This window comes from Ursus maritimus, unplaced genomic scaffold (genome assembly GCF_017311325.1).
Source record: "Ursus maritimus isolate PB19 unplaced genomic scaffold, ASM1731132v1 scaffold_26, whole genome shotgun sequence".
In the NCBI taxonomy this organism is placed as follows: domain Eukaryota; kingdom Metazoa; phylum Chordata; class Mammalia; order Carnivora; family Ursidae; genus Ursus; species Ursus maritimus.
This window is the reverse complement of record NW_024425119.1, coordinates 35,771,943-35,795,765: the sequence shown is the minus strand read 5'-3', so window position 1 is coordinate 35,795,765 and position 23,823 is coordinate 35,771,943. Positions and strand designations below refer to the sequence as shown.

General features: G+C 39.3%; 1 protein-coding gene across 1 annotated transcript in view; it reads left to right on the top strand.

Annotated features, from left to right (window-relative positions):
- NELL2 (neural EGFL like 2) overlaps window positions 1–23,823 on the top strand; it is a 231,083-nt gene that overhangs the window by 78,911 nt on the left and 128,349 nt on the right. Inside the window, exon 10 of the mRNA XM_008704714.2 lies at window positions 13,756–13,881. Coding sequence (XP_008702936.2) covers window positions 13,756–13,881 — 126 coding nt within the window. The remainder of the gene's footprint in view (window positions 1–13,755; window positions 13,882–23,823) is intronic.

Here is a 23,823-nt window from a genome sequence, read left to right as displayed (position 1 = left end):
AGTCGGGACACAGGGTTATGCACCAGCCTTGGCAGAGACTCAGAGAACATGGAAAAGGCCCAGAGAATGCCCAGGGGCAGGGCTGTAGGCAGTGATAGCAAGTATGTGTTGGTTTATTCCTGAACCCATAGAAGCACTCCGGGTACACTGAGAAGTAACGGGGGAGATGTTAAGGGAACGCTCAGATTCACCAGCAGCCATGGAAATTTGTTTCCATGGCCTGTAACATTATTACATTTCTGGTATGCTTTTGAGTTTTGTTTGTCCCCCTAGCCTCACCAGATTGTTTACCCTTGCATTTCTTTGTAGTTTGCAAGAAACATTTGCTGCCTGTCAATGTTAAAAAAGTATTGATAATTTTGTCATGCCTTTACTGCTCAATTGTGTCAATGCTGAAAAGTGACTGGGAACAAATACTTATTTTGTATACCCATCTTTTGCAAAAGAGTCAGTCTAGGACCTACATGGGTACTCTGCAGATTTACAGGGCAGCTACCTATAATTACATCTAAAAATATATGTCAGAAGAAATTTTGAGATTCAGCCAACAAATGAAAATGTAAAATGTTTATGTGGATCAAATCAAAATCTTTCCAGTTTTGACAAGTGGGGGCAGTTCTGTTGTTATGGAAAGAGCATCGCATAAGAAGACTTGGGCTTAATTCTTACCTCTGCAGTTTATCAACTGTGAGAACTTGCGCAAATCACTTAATATCTCTGAGCCTCAGTTTCCTCATCTACTAAATGGGCACATTTGTGTTATGAGGTTGGGAAGGCAGAGGTCAAATAAGATTAAATAAGATGAAGTATGTGAAAAATGCCTTCCAGAAAAATAAGTCCTTGGTAAAAGTTTGTGATGAAACATGTTCTTATTACAACAGTGTGTCAGTCAATTCACACAACATGAATTTATTTTTGGAACTAAGATGTTCACTCTAAGTTTATTGAAGACTTGAGGCAAAAATACTCTGAGAGTCCATATGATGATATTGTCTTATAGTTTAAGCCAATTATAATGAGGTCTTTAACTACTTCAGTAGCCAAGTTACCATGGATTATTTCCAATTCACTATGCCAAATTCCTTTCTAGTCTGAATAACTTCTAAAGTTTTTAGATATAGAGTATGCATAATTCATCCTCATTTTGCAAATTATATGATAAAACTTTAAATGTAACAGTGGGTATTTACGTTATTTTTCTGTAGATGAGTAGTAGCAGGATAAAATACCTGGTAATTATTTGCACGTTCTTGTTTATTAATACTAGGAAGAAAACGTCTACTTAGAATTAAGCAATTCATTATAGATCATTTGCACGTATCTTATGTGAATCGATGGTTTATTATTATTTTTTTGTTAAATGAAAATTATTTTTTAAAAAAGAATCTTTTCCCCTGGAAAAGAATCCATTTGAAGTGATATGTGGGGTGTCACATGATTAACAATTTTTAAAAATTTAATTGATGGACCTTTTGCAACTCCATTAAGTTTAAGGTCAGGTATAACTTAGAGATTATATTATAAATACCAGCTTTATCATGCCTTCCAAGAAATCTTAGTCGTGTGTTCTAGTTAAATCTGTTAACAGTCTTGAAGTCAATCAACAAACACTTGCTTGAAATGAAACCACTATTAGCATTCCCTTTGCAATTGTCTTCCTTTCTTCATGTATTCATTTGCTTCCAAGAAGAACCAACTCCAGTATAAAATAAGAGAATCGTGTTGTATCAAGGACATCTGAAAAAAGGCTTGGAGATAGGAGATGGAAGTTTCAGCATGGTGAATGGCAGGCAACAGTATAGCTAGAAATGTGTGAGGATTGCAAAAATAAAACAAATCTGACTTTGATTCAGTGGCCCTGAGATTCTGTTTGGGATCCTTTGTGAAAACGTGATGCTGTGAAGATAAATGAAATGACGCAGTCAAAGCAATAGACATGAGAGTAAATGTTAGTTTCATTATCAATATCATGAATGGATATAGGAGTAAGTTGTTAGGAGGTAACACTTGCTGTGGATTGCAGGAAGCAGTTAGGCATAAATTAAGTGAACCTAACAGAGAAATGAGAGATTTGAGATACGTTACAGAAAAGGACTTGACTTGTTTGGGCAAATGACTGTCCAGAGCAGGAAGACCCTCATGTTTTTGGACATTATGGTCCAAAATTACATCTCTTACTCATTGGTAGGATATAAAAATAGATCCCTGGGATTTTAATAATACATAAGAGTATTTTCATTTTTATTTTTTATTCCATCTTAACTTTCCTCCAAGTAATTTTTCTTTGATACAAAGAATGTACTCCCAAACAGATTTTTACTCATTGTTCATATCTTTATTTTTATTATTTTTTTTAAAGATTTTTATTTATTCATTTGATAGAGATAGAGACAGCCAGCGAGAGAGGGAACACAAGCAGGGGGGTGGGAGAGGAAGAAGCAGGCTCCCAGCGGAGGAGCCCGATGTGGGACTTGATCCCGGAACGCCGGGATCACGCCCTGAGCCGAAGGCAGACGCTTAACGACTTCGCCACCCAGGCGCCCCCTAAAAGAGACTTAAAAGACATATCATTTCCTTTTTGGATGTGCAAGACTAAACTGCAGTGTCTGCAGACCCCTACACGTAGGGTGACAGACTATTCAGACCCCCCTTTTTTTTTTTTTAAAGATTTTTATTTATTGTTCATATCTTTAAATAAGAACATGATAGTGAAGAAATGGGACTGGAGTTGTAGACTGCATATATTTGTTGGTACTGAGTTGTTGTGAGGTCATACTTCCTAATCAACATTAAACATTGATTAAGGTTGTCAAATTTAACAATGTAGTTTAGTCAGTGATTTATGTATAAACAAGCAATTGGAAATTGGAGTGGTTCCATATCTTTCATGAAAGCACTGATGTAATGTTTAGGTTAATAACTCTGAATAGGCATCAATTTGGATATTGTAATGACTGAAACTCTGTTTTTGGCAAAATAAATATATATTTGTTAAATTGGTTTTTAATATTTAAAAATACTAATCTGCGTTTGGAAAGAATGCCGTTCAAGTTGATGAATTTTCAAATCCAACGTGACAAGGCAATCTTTCAAATGAGCCTGTCTGTTCCTTAATTTCAAGCAAATTGGATTCAGCCAAAATAGCTACTAACTAGCCACGAATAAGCCCAGACAAGAAGTGCAGAAGTAGAGACAGATGGGATCCCCATGGCTAAAGAGGTTAGGGACACACTGGGGAGGAACTGGGACTTCATCTGGGCCTTGAAGAATGAATCCAATTTAGATTGGCAGAGGATAAGGGAAGAGAAAGAGCAAGATACATTTTGGAGTTTTTTTCTGCAACAGGAGATTTTATAGCCAGGCGTGGTAGATCGAACTGCTGAGATAGGACCAGATTGTGGAGGAACCATGGGTTATATGGAGTGATTCTAGTCAAGATTTGCAAACTACTAAGTTATCACAAACATTTGGGAAACTTCCCAACTTCATACAGATTCCTGAGCTATGAAAAGGGGGTAACTCTCTAAGAGCCCCCTAAGTCACAGGGTTATGAGAATTAGCGTATAATACATAGGCACCAGCAGAACCTAAGTGTTACAAAAATGTCAAGTGGTAGACCTGTGTGAGCATGGCTGCCAACCCTGCTGGGTGCTTTGCCCTGCTTGAGTAATCTTACTATGCATCCCAGCTCAGTTTCCTCTCATTCCCTACAATGATTATTGTAAACCTTCACCATTCCATGCAAATTTTTGATTCTACCCATTCTCTTATTCTCAGCAGGTAACTTCTTCACCAACAAAACAGAGAACAGACACTAACTTGTCTTCCTTCTGCTCCCCTTACATAAGCCCACATGCTTCACGCCCACCCTTTCTTCCTTCTCCTCAGTCTTGGTGGAATAGATACCCTTTCTCTTGGGAGTGATGGGTCCATCTGAGGACTGAATCTTCTCTCTTCCTGGCTTCAGAGGAAACTTATTCCATCCATTATCCCCCCAAACTCTGTTTTCACCTTATTTCCACTTGCTCCTTCCCATCAGCATTTAAATATGTTCACGTTTCTCCCTTAACCAAACATCCCTTCTAGCTTTTGTTTTATTGACCTTCCTCCCCTTTATATCCAAATTTCTGAAAGGTGTGATTGATTTTCACTGTCTCCGTTTCTTCATGTCAGAGGCTCTCCTTCACCTACTTCAGTCTAGATTTTTCATCTCCCCTCCCCTCCAAACTACCTTCACCAAGGTCACTGATAACTTCTGTAATGTTAAATCAGACCTCGTTCAGCCCACTTTTTGCTTGACCTCTAGGCAGCAATTAATTCTATTGATCACTCCCTCCTTGAAATACTTCTTTACCTTGTCTTCATGATACTACATTGTATTGATCAGGGATCAGAGTTGCAAACAACACGACCCACTCTGGCAGTTAAAGCAGAAAAGGAATATATTGAAGGATGTTAGGTGGCCCACAATAAATGTGACAAGACAGGTTTAGATGATGTTCAGGCAGGACCACACACTCACACCTGGATACAGATTCCACTCTCTGTGTCAACACTACAACTCACACAAATAGTGCATACTGTTCACTGATGACATCTGGGACCAGACTCCAGAACCCATACAGCTGCTACCGTCCTAAGTGTTGAATGCCTTCTCCACCCTGCTTGCTAGAGTTCACAACCTTGCTTTGTCATGAGTTCTTTTCTGAATTGAAGTTTCTCCTAAGTGCCCATGATGGGCAGTCCTAGGTTACAAGTCTGTAGACTAGCTGCCAAGTATGCTGAAATCTGAGTTGTGACTTCCATCTTGGGGAGATGGAGATTACCTCAAATATAGAAGGTGTGTTAAAAGGTGATTGCTGACCACTGTGTCAACTTTCGTCTACCTCCAACCCTCTAGTTTTGCTGCTACCTCTCTGAGCAATCTTTACAGTCGCCTTGCTTTACTTGCCCCTTAAATGTTGAAGTTCCCCAGGGCTCCATCTTAATTTTTTCTTCCTTATTCTGCACCCTATCCCTGGGTGATGTTGTCTAATACTATGGCTTTAATTACTTTCGGTGTGCTTGAGGCTCCCAGATCTTGACTTCCAGTCTTGTGTTCTCTCCTGGTCTCTCTCTCTCTATCTGTGTCCCTCCATAGAAATATATCCATATCTCTCCATATAGATATCTTTCTCCCTCTCTCTCTCTCTCTCCATATATATATATATATCCGTATCTCCACACCTTCTCCATATGCAACCAGAATATACTGTCCCAGACACAGGAAACCAAACTACAAGTGAGCTTATTCCCAACTTCCATTTTGCTCTTCTCGAATCCACCTTGCAGTTTAAAAAGTTCTTGCTTAGCGACTTAATGTCATTTCATTCACTCTCACCCTTTAGAGGAGAAGCATCCCCTCCACCACACCCCCCAAACACACACACATGCATGTGCCTATATGGGCAGACAGCGTTTCTGGAAGGCTGCACAGGGAATTGGTAAAAGTGGTTAGGAGATTTGCTGTGGGACAGTTGAGTGGCTGCGGGTTGGCCTCACTTTAATTTTGCACTCTGTTGCCTCTTTTCAAGTTTATACTCTGTGTACATATGATATATTAAAAAATGATTTAAAAAACGTCAATAGATTCCCACTGATCATAGGATAAGGTCAAATTCTTTTGTGTGTCTTGCAAGGTCCACACACAAAATAGCTCCTGCTTACTTCATTAGCCACATTTAACATTTGCTATTGCTTGAACATACCAGATTCTCTCACCTTCCAGCATAGTTCCCTTGTTTGAAACGCTCGCCTCTTTCCCGTCTCACTTGGCTAACTCTACTTCTCCTTTAGTCCTCTGCTTAGACGTCACACCCTCTTGAAAGCCTTGCCTTGCCTGTAAGATTTGGAGCGCTCACGTTTTGTTCCAAATGTGGCCCTATTGCTTATCAAATTCCCACAACATTTAAAAAAGTCATTAGTTGTCTTTGAGAAGGACCGTAGCTCTGCAAAGACACACACCACATCTGTCTTCTTCAAGGCCATGCTATTGGTATTGCCGTTAATACCTTGGGAAATAGTAAGAATTCAATAAATACTGCTTACATGGATAAACTACTCCTGCTTTTGTTTCCTCAGCACCTTAGTAGTCCAAATGATCTCACCTTTCCCCACAGGTGTAATTTTATGTTCCACTCTCAACCGTGTCTCAAATTTTCCTACTGCGTGTCTCCATGTGTTTTAAATGCAGGAATGCTAAAGTTAGGAATAATGTATCCTATTAAAAGTAGCAAGAACAATGATATAATACTAGAGATTTACTCTTGAGGAATGCACCGTACAATTTACAATGAATGAATTTAAAAAGATGAATGAAGAAAATATATGGTTTTTATTTTGAGATGTCAAAAAATCATGTGCTTCAGTAGCACATGATAGATACAGTTTTTAATACCTAAAAATTAATATTTGATAAACAAACTTGTTAATGCCACTGACTTCAAAATAAGATTGCTTGCAGTTCCTTTTAATGTTAGCCTATTTGTAAATGACATTTTAATTTATTCTTTACTGATTTTTCACTGAGCAGCCTGCTTATACTTGCAAATTTTTTTTTTATTTTCAAAAATACTCTTATCGTCCCAAATGTTATTCTCAAATCCCTTTCCAGAATTACATTTCTCAGAACTTAGGCTTTTTCCTGGTTTATGAATTAAGTCATTGATCTCTTTGCCAACTTTGCCAAGCCAGTTTTTCACAGCTGGTGGGCCAAGACTTAGTAATTCTAACCCATACCAATGCATGCTCATCTTCAATATGTGGAGTCCTTGCTGGTGAGCTGCATGCTTCAAGATTTTATTGGCTGAGCAAGAAAGCATTAGTGTTCATTAACATGCTAATATAATCCTTTTATAGGGCAAAATTGAGATAAAGTACTGTAGCCTTAGAGATATACCATGCTTTTTTAAAAAATGGCATCAGTGACATACAAAGCATAAGATGGGGGGGGGGCGGATAGCCGGGTTGTGTGGCAGAAGCCCGCAGGGGAGGGGGCACATCATACCTGAGTGCCCACTGCCTCCAAGGATTGTCTCCAAGGAGATGACTCTATAGGCCAAAAGGAACATTAATGTGGGCTCTGGGGCCTGGAAACTGTTGTTATTTTGATTTCCACTCATTAGCTGTGTAAACTTGTGTGGGAGGGATCTTCCAAAAGCCCAGATCTGATTCAAGGAACCCTCTCCCAAAACCTTTCCCATTTCATATAGGATGAAGTTCAAATTTTTTAATGTGGCTCATGAAAGTTCCACGATCTGATTCCTGCCACCTTCTTAATTTGTCTTTGGCATTTCTTTGCCCCCCATGTCTTTAATTGTAAATGAATGCGGTTAGGTTAGATGATTTCTGTAGTTCCTTTCAGGTCTAGAAATCTGTGAGTCTGAATAATTACAAAGTCAGACGCAGCTTTCAGATAGGATAAAAGGGAATTTATAAACTTCTGTTTCTAAAATAGATCAGCTTGAATTATCCTGGGGCAAGAGAGGTTGTTCAAGTATAAGAAACACAGTTTACTTATGCTTTTCAAGTTTGTTGGAGTATGACTGTGTAGGATACAAAATCCTGGAGAATCAGATTCTCCCCTGCAACCATATAAATCGTGTTCTCTTTGTTAGAATTGTAAAGTATGAGAGCTGGTAATGACGTGGAAACCTCTAGCCTTTGTTTTTATAGATGATGAAATGAGGGTCCAGAGAGATGAAATGGCTGTCAGGCTTATAATAGAGCCAAAGTGGAGAATCCCGCCTTCTTTATTCCCACTGCAGTGTTCTTCCCCTGCAGGACTGTATTTTACCACAGGGGCTCATGTTTACTGTTCTTACAAAAGGCTCATGTCTAAGTAAATGCCTGGGCAATGTACTGGGAAGACAAAGGATTTGCTCTGCCAAGTGGAGCTCCAGGTCAGACCAGTGTGAATTAGGATACTTATCCTTTTTCCTTCTAGATGAAAAGCCATGAAAGGATTCATTGATTCATCCAGAGATTTTTAGTGAGGGCCAGCCATTGTCCCAGAACAAGCTCTCTACCCTCCTGAATCTTATATTCCAATAGAGAGAGACAACAGACATACCAACAAATAATTTAATAGGATATTTTCAGACACTGATAAGTAATGTGGAGAAACGGGGGCTAGGGAGGTTACTGTAATTTAATGAACTTCTCCTCACCTCGATTGTACCTCTCTCATCAGCTCCACAATTGCTTCATCTTACCAACTCTCGTGAGATTTACTTTTCTGTGCCACTTCCTCTACTCCCTTCCTTACAAATGCTTTCATGTTTCCACATCACAGCAAGGAAGATACGTTTCTCGTGTTTGTTGGAGATTTAAGTGCATTCCCGTTGTGTCTCCTCTCCCATAGCTGTATTTCTGTTTTATTTCCTGCATAAACTCCAACCAAATGGAATATTCATTGTTCCTCAGTGTTTCATGTCTTTGCTGCCTATGCTGCCTACACTAGACTCCAATGTCTACAATCTTCCTGCTCATCTTTGAGCATCTTTTTTTTGACAGGAAATTGTTCCGTGGCAGCCCCCTCGTTCTGTGTATAAGTCTGTCGCTTTAAGCCTACTTCTTCAAAAATATACTTTACGCCCTGCCACACCACCCAGCAAATTGTCCTTGGTTGTCTCTGCTCTTAGTCACCAGCTTTTCTCTGAATACCAGTCCTGGTACTGAGCACATTCTTTCCTCTGTCCCTTCCCTTCCCTTCCCTTCCCTTCCCTTCCCTTTCCTTTTCTTTCTTTTCTTTTCTTTTTTCTTTTCTTTTCCTTTCTTTTCTTTTTTCTTCTCTTCTCTCTTTTTTTTTAAAGATTTTATTTCTTTATTTGACAGAGATAGAGACAGCCAGCGAGAGAGGGAACACAAGCAGGGGGAGTGGGAGAGGAAGAAGCAGGCTCACAGCACTTTTCTTTTCTTTTCTTTTCTTTTCTTTTCTTTTCTTTTCTTTTCTTGCCACCCAGGCGCCCCTCTTTTCTTTTCTTTTCTTTTCTTTTCTTTTCTTTTCTTTTCTTTTCTTTTCTTTTCTCTTCTTGCACTTGGCATATAGGACCTCATGCTGTTATTCATGCTGTATCCAGGCTTCTTAGTTTCATTATCAGCTCCTCAAGTTGGGGAGGAAGAGTTATAAAATTATTTATATCACCAAGTATAAATTCCCAAATTTGTTCTGCATTAATAAGCTCAGAACAAAAAAGGACCATATTAAAGAAGTTGGTTTCTCCCTATTTAATGCACATTGTATATGTTTCCGTTATAGAGTATGCATCACTTCATAGCATTATTGTCTTAGTGTTATTTCTTCAGTTAAAATGTATCTTTGTTACCTAACGCGGCACTCTGGCATGTTGCAGGCACATTATATACTTGCTGAATTAATGAGTGAACCCTTTAAAAACATGACTAGATATTTCAGACCCTGTAACTTCCTCCTGTACGTGGTGAGTTTTAAGGAGGGAGATGGAAAAGAATAGTAATATAATGGTCCTGAAAACTTATTTGACTGTGCAATATTCTGTTTTTGAGGAATCATGAGCCCCTCTTAGAGATATTGTTCTCTAGAGTGCAGGCTTAACACATAGAAGGCACCTACGTGGCTGATGATGATAGTACTTACAAGGATCGTAAGCCCTTTCAAGGCAGGACCTGCGCTTTAACTGTGTTTGTACTGAATTCTGGATGGGTTGTTAAAAGCCACATGGTCCGGCAGCATATCCTTGGCGTGCATCTCTATAGCACGCCCAGCCCGTGCTCGAATACTTCCTCTTGATAGGACCTACCTTCTGTAGCAGCTCTTTCCAACTTTTCCTCTGCCTACTAGAAAGTTCTGTTGCAGCAGCCGCCATCCCTGGTGCTCTCCACCTGTGACTGTAGTTCTACCTCTCAGGGTCATCGATATGACTGAAAATCCAGGAAAGCGACCTTGGACATAGAAGACATTCAGTAAACATGTCGAGAATTGAACTGAATTGTGAGAATTTGACATTAAGTTTTCTATTCGGATTTCAAGCGAAAATATACCCTGGACTAAGTTTGAACATGATTTTCTGCCAGATCACTTTTTAGTCGTGCTGTTTTGGGGCCTGTGAGTATGTGCACATATAAGTAGAAATGACATTTATGTAGCTTTGCGGTTTTGAATGAGGCTCTTTGGGGACTTCCTTTTCTGAAGATGGGGCATGAGAAAGTTAAAAAGACAACGGGCAATTGGGTATAGAGTGTTGCACTTCTATTTTTTGATATTTTATCCCCCCCCCCCACAATACTGTTCCTGATACTTCATATCTCTGGGTCATGAATCCAGTTATTTCTTTGTGATCCAAACCATTCAAGTTCCTAAAAGGCTTCACTTTGGATAGGTTTCCTCGTTTTGCTTTATGACTCTACATTGTGTTTTCTCTGATCATATGCTGGCTTCAAGAGTAACGTCTACAAAAGAAAATGGGACTGGCCAATGTCTCCCAACAATGTGAGATGTAGACCCACCACAGACAAATATTAGAGGCAGTATTTAGGACGATGTACCCTTTCACAAAACATCCCTATTTATCTTCTAAACCAAACTGTCTAATAACTTTGGCTGTAAATGGTGTCCATTCTAACTGTCTCTTTTCCATGTCTCTTCCCATAGGACTTTAGTACTCTCAAAGTTCTCATTCCTTATGCTTCGTGTACTTATGAGTTTGATTGGCCAGGTTTGGTGGCCACTCCTACTGAGGTGGGCTTCCCCCTCGAGCAAACTGTTTGGAAAGAGGGACAGTGCCTTCAGTACTTAATGCTTGCTCCAGCTGGGACTCAGTCCTGCCCTAGGCACTGAAGCTACATCCTTGACTCTACCAGGAAATAGGGTCTCTCACTAGGAACTAGTCTTGTTTTGAGGAGAAGCCACAGTGTACTCAATAATTCTCCCCTCTGAGAACCAAGATGTCTTCACTCCATTGTGTTCATTATTCTTGGCTCTTTTTTCCCCAAAGGTAAATTGTTTATACCTTTGTTCACCTGAACTTCTTCATGGCCATCCCTCCAGTTCACAAGCTTAAGCCCAGGGGACTCCTGCAGTGGTCTTCAGTAACTTTCACTTCTCTGTAGCACTCTCTCAGAGGAGCGGGATTAAAGACCATTGATCCAACTGAGCACATTAATTATCCCATATGATTCCTATTATTATATTAAGACCCTGGAAGCAAATGAGTTTTCATCGTATTCCCCCAGGGTGCCTGTAGTTTGATTTTTAGGCTGTAATTGAATGTGATACTTTCCTTGCAGACCAGTGCAAACATTTAGAAGTAGCATGATATCATGAGAAGCGTATTATACTAGGAGTCAGATAATCTGAGATCTATTCTTAGCTCTTCCTTAAACCAGCCTTGAAGCATTTATTCATTCATTCTGCAGCACTTATTGACCCTGTAATATCCTAGACAACCCTATAAGGTATTGTGAATACAAAAATGAATTACATACTTAGTGATTCTTTTTTTTTTTTAAAGATTTTATTTATTTATTTAACAGAGATAGCCAGCGAGAGAGGGAACACAAGCAGGGGGAGTGGGAGAGGAAAAAACAGGCTCCTAGCAGAGGAGCCTGATGTGGGGCTCGATCCCAGAACGCTGGGATCACGCCCTGAGCCGAAGGCAGATGCTTAACAACTGCGCCACCCAGGCGCCCCACGTACTTAGTGATTCTTAACCCTGCTTATGCATTAGACCAGGGGTCATCCAACTGTGGCCTGCAGGCCCAATCTGATTCAACTTCTGTTTTTGTAAATAAAATTTTATTGAAATATTGCCAGGCTCATTCATTTACATTTGCCTATGGTTGCTTTCATGACAGAACAACAGAGTTAAAAGTTGTGGCAGTGATCCTATAAGCCGCAAAGCCTAAAATATTTACTATCTACCTCTTTATTGAAATATTTTGCTGATCCCTGCATTAGACTCATCATGGAGAAGATTTAAAAAAGAAATCATTGCCTGTGTTCCACCACAGATAGTTACATCAGATTTGAAATGGGGGTTTGGGAGTTGGCACAAGATCCAATGTTTTTAAAAGCATCCCAGATGCATGTAAGGTGCAGCTGGAGTCAAGAGACACCAATAGATGATCTCTACCCTGGAGGAGCATATAAGGCTTATTGGAGAGGAGAAGCCTACAAAAGTTAATAACGGTACAGTGGATGAATCTGCAATGGAATCACAAAGTTCCGAGAGAGCACTGCATAGAGAGCATTTTACTTCATTGGGGAAGTTTTCACAGCACAAACGCCATATACATACATATATGTATATAGAGAGACGTTTAAACAGATTCTTGGAGGATAATCCACTGGTGGGCAAGATCCACTAAAGCTGGTGATAGGGAAAGAAGGAACAGAGTGGACAGCAGGTACAGAGGCATGCAGATAAGAAAGAGCATGGTCCATCTGAGGACTGATCAGAAGCTCCGTGTGGCCGGAACACTGAGAGGGAGGAAGTATGGTCAAAGGCTGTAAAACTGTAAAAGTCAAGGCCAAGGTGGGAAGAGCTTTGCATGCTAAGAGGTTTGTAATTTACTGTGTTACCTTTCATTTAGTAGTTGAATAGAAAATGGGGCCTTTATAGCCTTCCATTTTTCCATCTGTAGAATGAGTAGTTAGCTTAAATGACTGCCAAGGTCACTTTAGCTCTAAACTATAACTATCTGAGATCATATCTGTTACTTCTGGTGATACTCTCAGAACTGGGAACATAGTTGAGGTTATAGGAATAGCATGACTTCTGTAGTAGTAGGTTACCTGACTATCTCCTATAATTAATCCATTTCTCTGAGTAGGACAAATGAGAGCACTGCCCCTTTGTGGATTCACCACAAGGATTTGAGAAAGCCAACTTCTGGAGGAGAAAGACCATGCCTGGCCAATGCATTAAGGCCCTTCATAATGATAAAAGGTCCTTCAATATGATAAAATATTTGTAAAATAATTTATGTTCCATGCACAGAGGCACTATAAAATGGGGACAGTCTTATTGTAAAAATTCACATTCTTCCCAGTTAGTGCTAGTGCCCATTATGGCTTACCGTGTGTAAGACTTTACACTCAAAACTTGGTGTGTGGCTTGCCAGGGAAGTTCTTCAATATGCCAACTTACTACTGTTTTATAGTTTCTCATTTGCATCAGGTCTCTGCATTGTAATTTCATCTCCATTCAGACACTTACTGGGATAGCTATATCTCTCCTTGTATCTCTAATAAACTACATGTTATTGGTTTCATGTCTTTAAGTGAAGTTATTCAAGTTCTGGTGTATGTGAATATTTTATTTACCTCTTAGGGTCTCTGTGAGTATACAGCAGAATAGCCAGTGAATCAAAAAACAATATATGATAGACTCAGAGTTTGAAGTTTCCAAGACTCTAGGGTAGCCAAATTGGTAACTTTCTGATTCATTTTATCAAACACAGGTAGATGAATGCACTGAAAATTTCTAAATGTGTTTAGAATGTTGCAAGTTGAAATAGACAGACATCTTTAAAATTCCAGCAAGAGCTGTTGAAAAAAAATGTTTATGGTTTCTGTCATTTGAACATCAAACATTCCTGTTAAAGGAGATGTTTTGAATACTTTTAAAAAATGGTTTTCAACTGGAAAACGTCGCCCTTTCCCCACCAAAGAAAATTGTAGAGAAACTCTGGAATATTGGCCACTGTTGACCTCTTTGCCCTCCTTTTCCTTCACAGATATTGATGAGTGTGCTGAAGGCCGCCATTACTGCCGTGAGAATACGATGTGTGTTAACACCCCGGGTTCCTTCATGTGCATCTGCAAAACTGGCTACATCAGAATTGATGATTATTCATGTACAGGTAAACAGTGACTATTTATGAAATTAAATATTCCTGTGCCTTAAATTTACTTATAAGAGTTCCTTTTCATTCTGGTTTTTGGAGAAGTATGCCATAAATGCTCACTTACAGCAAAACAGGTCACAAGGAAAAGCCTATCTCCTTGATTTGGTAGTTAATTCCGAATCTGTTCTAAGGAAAGGGATACCTTTCTTAGGTATTGCTTGCTTGCTCTGGGTACGTTTTATATTCCCTGTTAGGAGAGTAAAGAAAAACTAGAGAACCAAATTAATATTATGCTAATTTTATACTTAAACAGTATTTATACTCAAAACATTTGTGAATTCTATGGCAAATGTGAGAAACAACCCTTAAATAATATTTCTTTTTTATATGGCAGTAGAGTTTTGCATAGAGTAAGAATAACATAAATAATGTGATGTTTTCAGAAATAGATTCTTAGAGTGCTAGGAAACGGGAATATTAAAGAGAATCGAGCTCCTCGTGCCTCTGGGAAATGCAGCTGAGTACATCAAAGAAGTTTTGCTTCTGTTTGTTCTATGAACTATCACTCCCTTCAGTACCATCCAGAGTCCTGTTCAGGGATATCTTGAGCGTTAGTAATGCCTAAAGTTGGTCCTGGGATAAGACAACTTACTCGCTTCATATTCTTTGTTCCTACCTGTAGAAAATGAAAGAAAATGGTGCTGGACGAGTAGCTTGAAGACTATAGGGTTTGAGGAAATGTGGGTGTGAAATAAGACATTTCTTTGGATTTCCTTTTTTTTTTTTTAAATAGAAGAATATTAAAAATAGGGGTGCCTGGGTGGCACAGTGGTTAAGCGTCTGCCTTTGGCTCAGGGCGTGATCCCAGAGTTCTGGGATCGAGCCCCACATCGGGCTCCTCCGCTATGAGCCTGCTTCTTCCTCTCCCACTCCCCCTGCTTGTGTTCCCTCTCTCGCTGGCTGTTTCTATCTCTGTCGAATAAATAAATAAAATCTTTAAAAAAAAAAAAGAAGAAGAATATTAAAAATAAATAAATTTTAGAAAAACATGTGGAATCATAAAACCAGAGAGCACTTAAAAATATTATTCTTGTCACTTTCACTCTGTCACATTCTACTCTACCTCCAACCTTGTAATTTTTATCGGATGGATGTACAAATAATACTTAGAGGTTTTCAGGGAAAGAGACTGTGTAACACTCCAGTGAAAATATGCATCTATAATAAAAGTGTCACCTTATGCCTTTGTATTAGAGTGCACTCTTCTAAGTTTCCATTACAGTGACCACAGTGTGTACTACTTGGTATCTTGTTTATCAGTTAGAGCAAAGGGCAGGTCCTCCTCTAAATTCAAATATAGTATTTATATAAAAACAAAACGTCGGATATAAAGAATAGTGAGAAATGACCTTCCAATCTATGGAAAATAACCAAAGATATATTCGATATAGAGTTGCCAGTGGATTTACAAATTCTTCCCTTTTCTGTCAGTTTATTCTAAACATTTCTACATTATGGGACCGATGGTGCACTTTTTCGTTAGACAAAACTTAATCACATTGAGTGGCAGAGTTTCTTGAAGGAGGTCTGCAGAGGTACTTTTCAATGTAAGAAAAGAATATAAATGACAAATCTCAATAAATACATGGAGACTAAAACAGTTGGCTGTATTATTGGTAATATCGATGATTCTGCGTTCTGATGCATTTAACAACAACAACAAAGGTCTTAGCAAAACCACTGGATCTCAGAGTGATATTTCAAGATGTGCTCATTAAAAAAAAAGATCGCAAGCAGTTTTTAAGGAGTATGCTGATTCCCTGGCATGAAAGACTTAAAAGGCTTTGTACATTTTTATACTTCCTAGTGATTCTTTTTGTTTTTCTTATATTCTCAAAAGGAGTTCGAGATTGTAAGTAAGAATACATGCCACATAATTTGGCCTACTGTTGAATGAGGAGTGTTTCTTCGGGGCAGGGTATTTTCAAGAGCTTCATTTTCATTCCAAGCCTGTCTTTTGGCTGTAAATCCAAGAAATACTTGAGCTGTCATCCCTTACAGAGAAGCTCCTGGTTTGGCTTTACCTCTCCCAGTGTCTTTACCTTTCAAATTAAATCCCGCAAATTACTATTTGTTTTTGACTACTTAGGGAGAATTTTCCATTAAGATTCCAAAGTATCTAACAATATAAATGAAGTATCCCTTTGTAGGAATGCCAATGAAGGCCAAGATCATTTTAAGAAAAGCTGTTCAGACCATGATTTTTGTGCTTAAAGAACCAGAGCCAAGAATTTCAAGATCTGACAGGTGATGGAATGTTTTTTCCTTAATGATGCACCAGCATTTCCAGCTAGCACCAGTATTTCTATGCTTCCACTTAAGGAAGGATTTCTTGCCCTTAAATTTTCTGTATGCTATGGGTAGGGCTATAGATTTGAGAATTTACATCCATATGTGAAAGTCGGATTTCCTAGGGAATAGGAGTGGATTTTATTTTGTAGTCCAAAGTCAGGCGATCTTTGGCAAAACTTTTTATGTTAGACCATACAGGGTCAGCACATAATCAAGGTCCCTGTAGAGGAAATGAATGCTTAAATTCTCCCTCTTGGAATCTCTCCCTGCACACTTTAATATTAGCATCTGTACCAAAGCCTCGAAAAAATGACTCCTCTGATGTGGGTTTGCCTTGCAGCTGAAGGTATCTAGGCTGCACCTCTTCAAGAGCTCCCAGAAGAACAGAATTGGATCTTATTTCTCTGATAAAGATTGGGATTTATTTTCCATGAATTTAGAAACAGATATCCACATACTTGCAGTAGTAGGCCTTCCAGAAAGAGTGTCAAGACACCACTGCAGAGGCATTCTCTGGTGTTTGTGGCCGAGCTCTGGCGTTCTGAATCTGTTTTGCTTTGTGCTCCTCCTTGTTGAAGAGCCCTCTGCCGTGCCATAGCTGACATTCTCAGCGCGGAACCCAGCCGACTCTCAAACTCCTTGCCCCGCCTGAAAATTAATCATTCTAATTTAAAGAAGAATCTAAGAGCGATACATGTTACTTTATAGTCAAGAACTTTGATCAATAAAAGAAGCTTTTTTTTTGCTTTTACAAGCCTGTAGCTCTCGCATAGAGATCATGTTTGCTACAGTGTAATTACCTTCCATAGTTGGCAGAATTGCATAGGTTTTTTTTTTTTCTTTCAGTTTCAGACAGTTCGAGTTATATTTTCCCCATAACCATAAAATTTGGGAGATGGAAGAATTCTTAAAGATAATCTAGTCCAATCTCCTAACTTTCACAGGCGGGGAAACTTAGGCTCAGAGAGATCAGTTGCCTTACCCATGGCCATACTGTTAGTGAGAGGCAAAAAGGGGGCGGAAGATAAGTTTCCTTATTCTTAGTTCTTATATTATTCACCAGGTGTTTAATTTGCAACCATACAAAAATAAGTAAAAGGAAAGATTCATATTTTATCTAGAAATACATTATTTAATTTATAATGTTCAGTAATTAAACTGCCTTTCTTATAGATTATTTCAGTTCATTAGCTTCAATTCCAAGAGGAATTTTTCCCTTACAGATCTTATAATAATAATCCTGAATCAGAAGTCAGTAGAAGAAATAGAAATCACCATTTTCTGGGCCTCTGACTCCGTTATACAGTCACACTAATGACTCAGTGGCACAAATGATGTAGCAGTTTAAGCTCTTCTAAACCCATTGATATAATTTTCCTTCCAGTGAGGGTGTTATTTATTTATTTTTCTAATTAATGCTTCATAATCTCTTTCCTTCTCCTGTCCTTCCCTGTTCTCATCGAGGAAAGAATGGGTATACCTACAAGGAAAGAAAGAGAATGAAAAAGAAGGAAAGAAAGAGGGAGGGAGGGCAGGGAGAAGAAAGGGAGGTGAGGAAGAAGGAGGGAAGGAGAAAAAAAAGACAAAGCAGAGAGGAAAGAAGGGAGGAGAAGGGTTTCGTTCACATGAGCCAAGATGTTAGAAGCCCACTCTTCAGTATCTCTAATTGCAAAAATAGCTTAAGTTTTATGCCTAACAAAGTTTCTTGGTTACTGATCTGGGCTAATGGCTTTCTTGGTTCGCTCATATAAGCATTAATTGAATTGGACAAATCTTTTTGAGTTTTACTGGACATCCCTTCCTGGAACTGGTCTTGTGTAATGGGCAAAGAATAAAATGTCTCCGGAAACAAAGGCAGAATCCAAGAATTGTGGAATTATCAAAGGATAACAATATTCTGAGCGAAGAGGCATTTGTGTCAGATCTTCCTGTGATCGCTCTCTGCTCTGATTATTATAATTTAAAAATGGAATTCTGATTCTTTTTTGTGTTGATGAGCTTGTAATCTTCCCACTGTTGTGTAGAGTGGGAACAGAAAATTGGGAAGGGCAAACTGGTAGAAGGGAGAGAAAAGCTTAAGGAAACAATTGATCCTTTAGGGCAGTAGTTATCCAATGAGGGCAGTTTTGCCCTCCTACCTGCCAGAGGTCGTTTGACACTGTCTGAGACACTTCGGTTCTCCCAACTGTGGGGAAGGGAGTTGCTACTGGCATCTGGTGGGTAGAGGCCAAGGATGCTGCTAAATGTCCTGTAACATTATTAATAGGCTAGCTCTCCTCTTGAGAGAATATCCTCTTGGGGATCCTCCTTTCCTAGGATCCTCTCAGCTGGGAGCTTTTCTCTGGTTACTTTTCAACTGAGTCATTAATCTTCATCCTGTTGAGGACATTCACTACAAGATAGCCCCCCCCCCCATAACAAAGAATTATATGACCCAAATGTCAGTAGTGTCAAGGGTGAGAAATCCTGCTTTAGGGTCAGCTGATCAAAATTGTAAAAGGTATACTTCTTTTTTAAAACTTTCCCTCTTCTTCTTCAAGTTTCCTTTAGGCCCTGTATAGTGATACCTTCTTTCACTTTTCATGGTAGCCTGTGTCTTTTTATTGGCCTTCGGCTTTCTCAGTAAGACCCACCCCCACCCCATTCTTCCTCCTCCTTTCTCTTCTCAGAAACTTCTGAGATGGACGTAGGAGAATGATTCTCCAATGGTAAAATTTCAGTCCTCAGCAGAGGTGACAGAGGAGATTCTTTAGGACCCCTCAAATTTCACTATCCTCATGCCTCCTCCATATGCTTTCTGCTGACCCTGACTGCTTCTGTTACTCCAGGAGCTTCTGATGCTGGCTTTGGTCCATGTTGCATATCACAGAAGGTCCAGAAAGTGTCTGAGCACAAGGAAGTTTACTAGACACTTCATTTTTGTTGTTAAACAAAGAGCCTCCTCTGGTGTTCCCCAAGGAATTTTACTTCTGAAAGTACTTAGCTTTTATAGCATTGAATACTCCTAGTGCTTACATTTTATGATCTTATTGTCGTAGTTACTTCTTTTTCTCTAACATGGTCAACACTGATATATTTTTTTTAATCATCACTACCATCCTGTTTGTCAGGCTTGTTTAGTTGAGTGATTGTGGAGAAAGAGTCATGAATTTTATGATGATATTAAGTTTTCTTCATTTATCTTTTTTACTATCGGTTTCCTAGCATTTTAAAGAGTCTTGGATACTATTGTCCCGCACAGAAGGTTACAGAGAAGGATTTAGTACTGTGAAACTGGAGCAGATTTTAAGTCAATTGTAACCCATGGGTGCCCTTTCCTCAGATAGCTGGTGTGTGTGTGTGTGTGTGTGTGTGTGTGTGTGTGTGTGTTTAAAGATCCTTATCAAACAGTGCTAGAAAGGGTAAATAGCTTGAAGTTTTTAAAGAGATGATATTTTGGAAAGGCAGAAATCACAGTATTTTTTTGTATTCTACCTTCCTCCAAAAAGAATTTAAACTGGAGCTGGTAATTTATTGTATGGATGGACAATGACTTCATTATCAGCTATTTAAAAATAGCTCTCAGTGGATTTATCAAAATCACAAGTACAGAACAAGACAGATAATTCACTGTGTGTGTATGATGATAATTACTGGTATATAAATAGTAAAGGGAATAAGATAGTGTAGACAATGGCAGAGAGGATGGGGGGCGGGCAGAGAAGCACAGACCAGAGAGAATAATGATAAAGAACAGGAAGTAAAAATACGCATATCAGCATTCACAAAAAAATTCTAAACAAACAAGGTTATTTTGCTTGTAAAATGCCTTGGCACTTTATCTTTAGTAAAATGCCTAGCACAGAAGTAATTTTTAATAAACGTTAGCTACCATCATTGTTGTTGTTGCAGTTATGATTAGACAAGCTATCCTCTTGAGGAAAGGTCTTATTTCCCTGGGACCTTTTCAACTGGGCACTTTTGTCTGGTTACTTTTCAAATGAGTTATTATTTTTCAGAAAAATACGTAGCTTTGCTGGAGCAGTGCATTTGAAGTGTTCTTGTTTGTTCAACTGTACTTATTACGTAACTATGAAAAGGGGCTTAAAAAAAGAAAAGAGAAACCTTGATATAACTAAGTGGCACTTTCTCTGGAAGGTAGAAAACTCCTTGTGTAGGTGGATTTGTCATACTTCCTAGGATGGGGGGGTTCCTATTGCTCTTGCAAGTGAGCATTAGATTGGGTGCTCCAGGGCTTCCTAGATGCATCCAGGGCCCTGTGATGATACCAATCTGCCCAGAGTATGGAATAGGACCTCTAAAGCATTAGTGTGTCTGCTCAGTTCTCAAGCACAGCAGATTTTATGAGCTCGGCTGCTTCTATGTGGATTTCTTTTCTAAAAAATCTCAATCAGACATCAGCCAATCCTACCATCTGGCTACTAGTCGCCATGACTATTGGGAAGGACTTCTGCATTCTTATGAACAAGCACTCTAAAATTTTCTTTTCCTGGAATCGCCATTGCAAACTATGATAGAATTGTATATTTCACAAAATATGAAAATCGGGCAACTTTAGGTTTTAAAATTTAAAATATGGCCCCTAATGCTAGAAGATACCTTATTAATTTCCCATGGTTCACTGCATATGATTATGTTGTATAGTTATTACTGAGAAATTTGGATATAAACATGATCATAAAAGCAAATGAAAATACTAAGCCCAGGAGTCAAAGAGTTAATATTAAAGGCAATTTTAAGCAAACATAATCAAGAAAACACCTCTAGAAGAGTGCAGAGTGTGGTTACCAGGAAGGGTTAATGTTTGGAAAACTTTGGGCCACGTTTAGAAAACTTGCAGAGAACAGAAGTGAGTCATGTCTGTGCAGTTAGTGAGGAGGCCAAGGCAATGTGCTTATCTCTTTTCTGAAACACATATGTGCATGCATACAATTAGCAGTCAGCTCAAAATGGAACAGGCTCAAAGGCTCGGGGAGCTGAATTGCCTTTTTAAAGATGAAAAGCTTGGAAAGGAGTCTGTGCTATCTGAATGTGTCAGTGAGTGGGGGAAGCATCCCAGCTCCAATGTAGCGGTTTCCAGGCTTGTCAGAGCCTTTATGCAGCCTCTCAGTGCAGCCATCGTGTGCATGTATGACCCCCAGCCTGGCCATGGTTTGATCATCAGAGCAGTCAGTGCTAGCCGGCTCCACGAGCAGACCTCTGTGCAGGCTCACCTGAACGCTGAGAAGACGGGAGCTGCCTCGTTAGCCAGCCACACCTGCTTTCACTTGGTTAGTAAACCCTAATTCACCTTTGTCCCAAATAGATGTATTATTTGAGTTTCATTTTGAGATTTTTGTATGAAAAGCGCAGAGTCAAAAACTCACATAGGGGAATAAAAAGATTTTACATGCCAGGAGTGTAATAATAGCCGTGTCTTAGCAACAGACACCTGTGGAGGACAGTATTATCGGAGTTGAAGTTCAACAGATGCCTTTCATTTCCTTCTTTGACTGTTGGCTTTGACATGTTAGCCGGTAGGAAAGTTCGACTTTCCTTCTGCCTCCTCACCGTTCCATTGCTCCATGAAACAGAGTTCATCTTCTGGTTCTGCTGCGGATCTAATCTGGCAGTGGGCATGTGCTATCCTGAGGACAATGCCTTGTCTTGATGCTGTCCCTTTCTCCCTGGCCCAGGAGTCTCCGCACTGTCCTATCCAGGCATGGGTTTGGGCTCGGAGATTGTTTCTTCTCTCAACTTCAACTTGAGAGCCCTCTGTCTCCTGTGAGCTTCTGCTGCAGGGAGGCAGAGCCACACTGACTGGTTGAACAGTACTTTCCTTGTCTGCTGCCACCTGTTTTAGTGTTGGTCCTTTCTCCGTAAAACTTCCGATACCATATAAGAAGATTACTTTTACTCAAAGTTGTTTTAATAAGGGGAATAACATTGTATTAGTTATCTACTGCTGCATAACAAACAACCCATAAATTTGGCAGCTTAAGATAACGTACATTTAGTGCCTCACAGTGTCTGTGAGTCAGGAATCTGGGCACGGAAGAGCGCCTCTTGTAAGCTGCCATCAAGCTGTCTGCCAGTGCTGGGGAAAGATTTTTTCCAAGCTCACCTATGTGACTGTTGGTATAATCCATTCTTTACTGGCTGTTGCCTGGAGGTTGCCCTGAGTTCCTTACCACTTAGGCCCTTCCAACATGGCAGTGTGCCTCAAGCCAGTAAGTGACACCCTATTACCTTTGCCGTTGTAAATCAGTTAGAAGCAAATCACTAGGTGCAGCCCATACTAAAGGGAGGGGATTACACAAAGGCATGAATATCAGGAGGCAGAGATCACTAGGGACCATCCTTAAAGGCCGCCTACTACAGACATTGAATATTATAGTTGACTAACTCACTTTAGCTAATACTGCTAAGAGCACCAGGTTGAGAATAAGGGTAGAGAGAGAGTAGTAAAAATGTGTCATGTAAGAACTTGTAGGTAAGTGACTGTGAAAAACTCATGAGATGTCACATATTCCTTTCAGTTTTCTTTACACCCGAACTTTGCTATGGGGGCATGGTAAGGTTATTGTCCAATCTAATAGATGGAGATAGTATAAACGAATCACTATAGTTCATTGTGGTACATTCTGTAACAAAGGGGTATGCAGATAGCTGTAGGGAGCCCAGAAGAGGCAGTGAATAATCTGGCTTGTGCCTGGATACAAGCAGCCATCATCATATGACATTTAAATTGAGTTTTTTTTTAAGGATGAACAGACATTTCAGGAGAGGAAGAAGTGAGAGACAACATTTCAGGATGGAGGAAGAGTAAGTACAAAAGTATAGGTTCTTGTATAATAGCAAGTTTAGTGTGAATGGAATTGTAAGAGATAAAGCCAGAAATCCTGTAGAAAATTCTAAGACACATTTTACAGTTTCCGAAACATTTCGCTCAGTCTGTGCACATTCTAATTGAGATGGATGTTAAAGAGTCAGTGCTTTTTTTTTTCTTTTCTGTTACTTTTCCTTTTTGCCCAAAAGTTGTTTATTAAATTGATGTTACTTCTGACAATCGGTGAAGATCTAGAATCAAGGTGATACAGTATTTCATTTCAAAGATGACAAAATGCTTTGTTGGTGTTCCTGGAACTCCATTAAAGTAAATTTTCACTGTGGCCTGATGAGAACTGATTTTAAAATTTTTCTAGAACAAAATCATAACCATTAAGTTGCTACCTGCGGCATTTTTATACAATAGATTTGCATACGTATGTCCATTAAATGTTATGAAATGAAACAGCAACAAAAACAAGATGGGAAATGGCTAAGTGGTTCACAGGCCTCTCTCGTTAGTTGATCCAAATCAAATCATAATCTCCTTAGACCCCTCTTCTCTATGAGCATTTTGTGGCATTTTAGCTTCCAGATACTAACTCCTTCAGGCTTCTTAGATTTGAGTCTTTGTTCTGCTATCTACTAACTGTGATCTTGGGCAACTTGTCTAACCTCTTAACCTGTTTCTTCATCTTAAAAGTGGAATGATATTACATACCTTATATGTTGTTTTTAGAATTAAATGAGATGAAGTATGCAAAGTAATGAGTGTGACGGCTGGAACAGAGTAAGCGT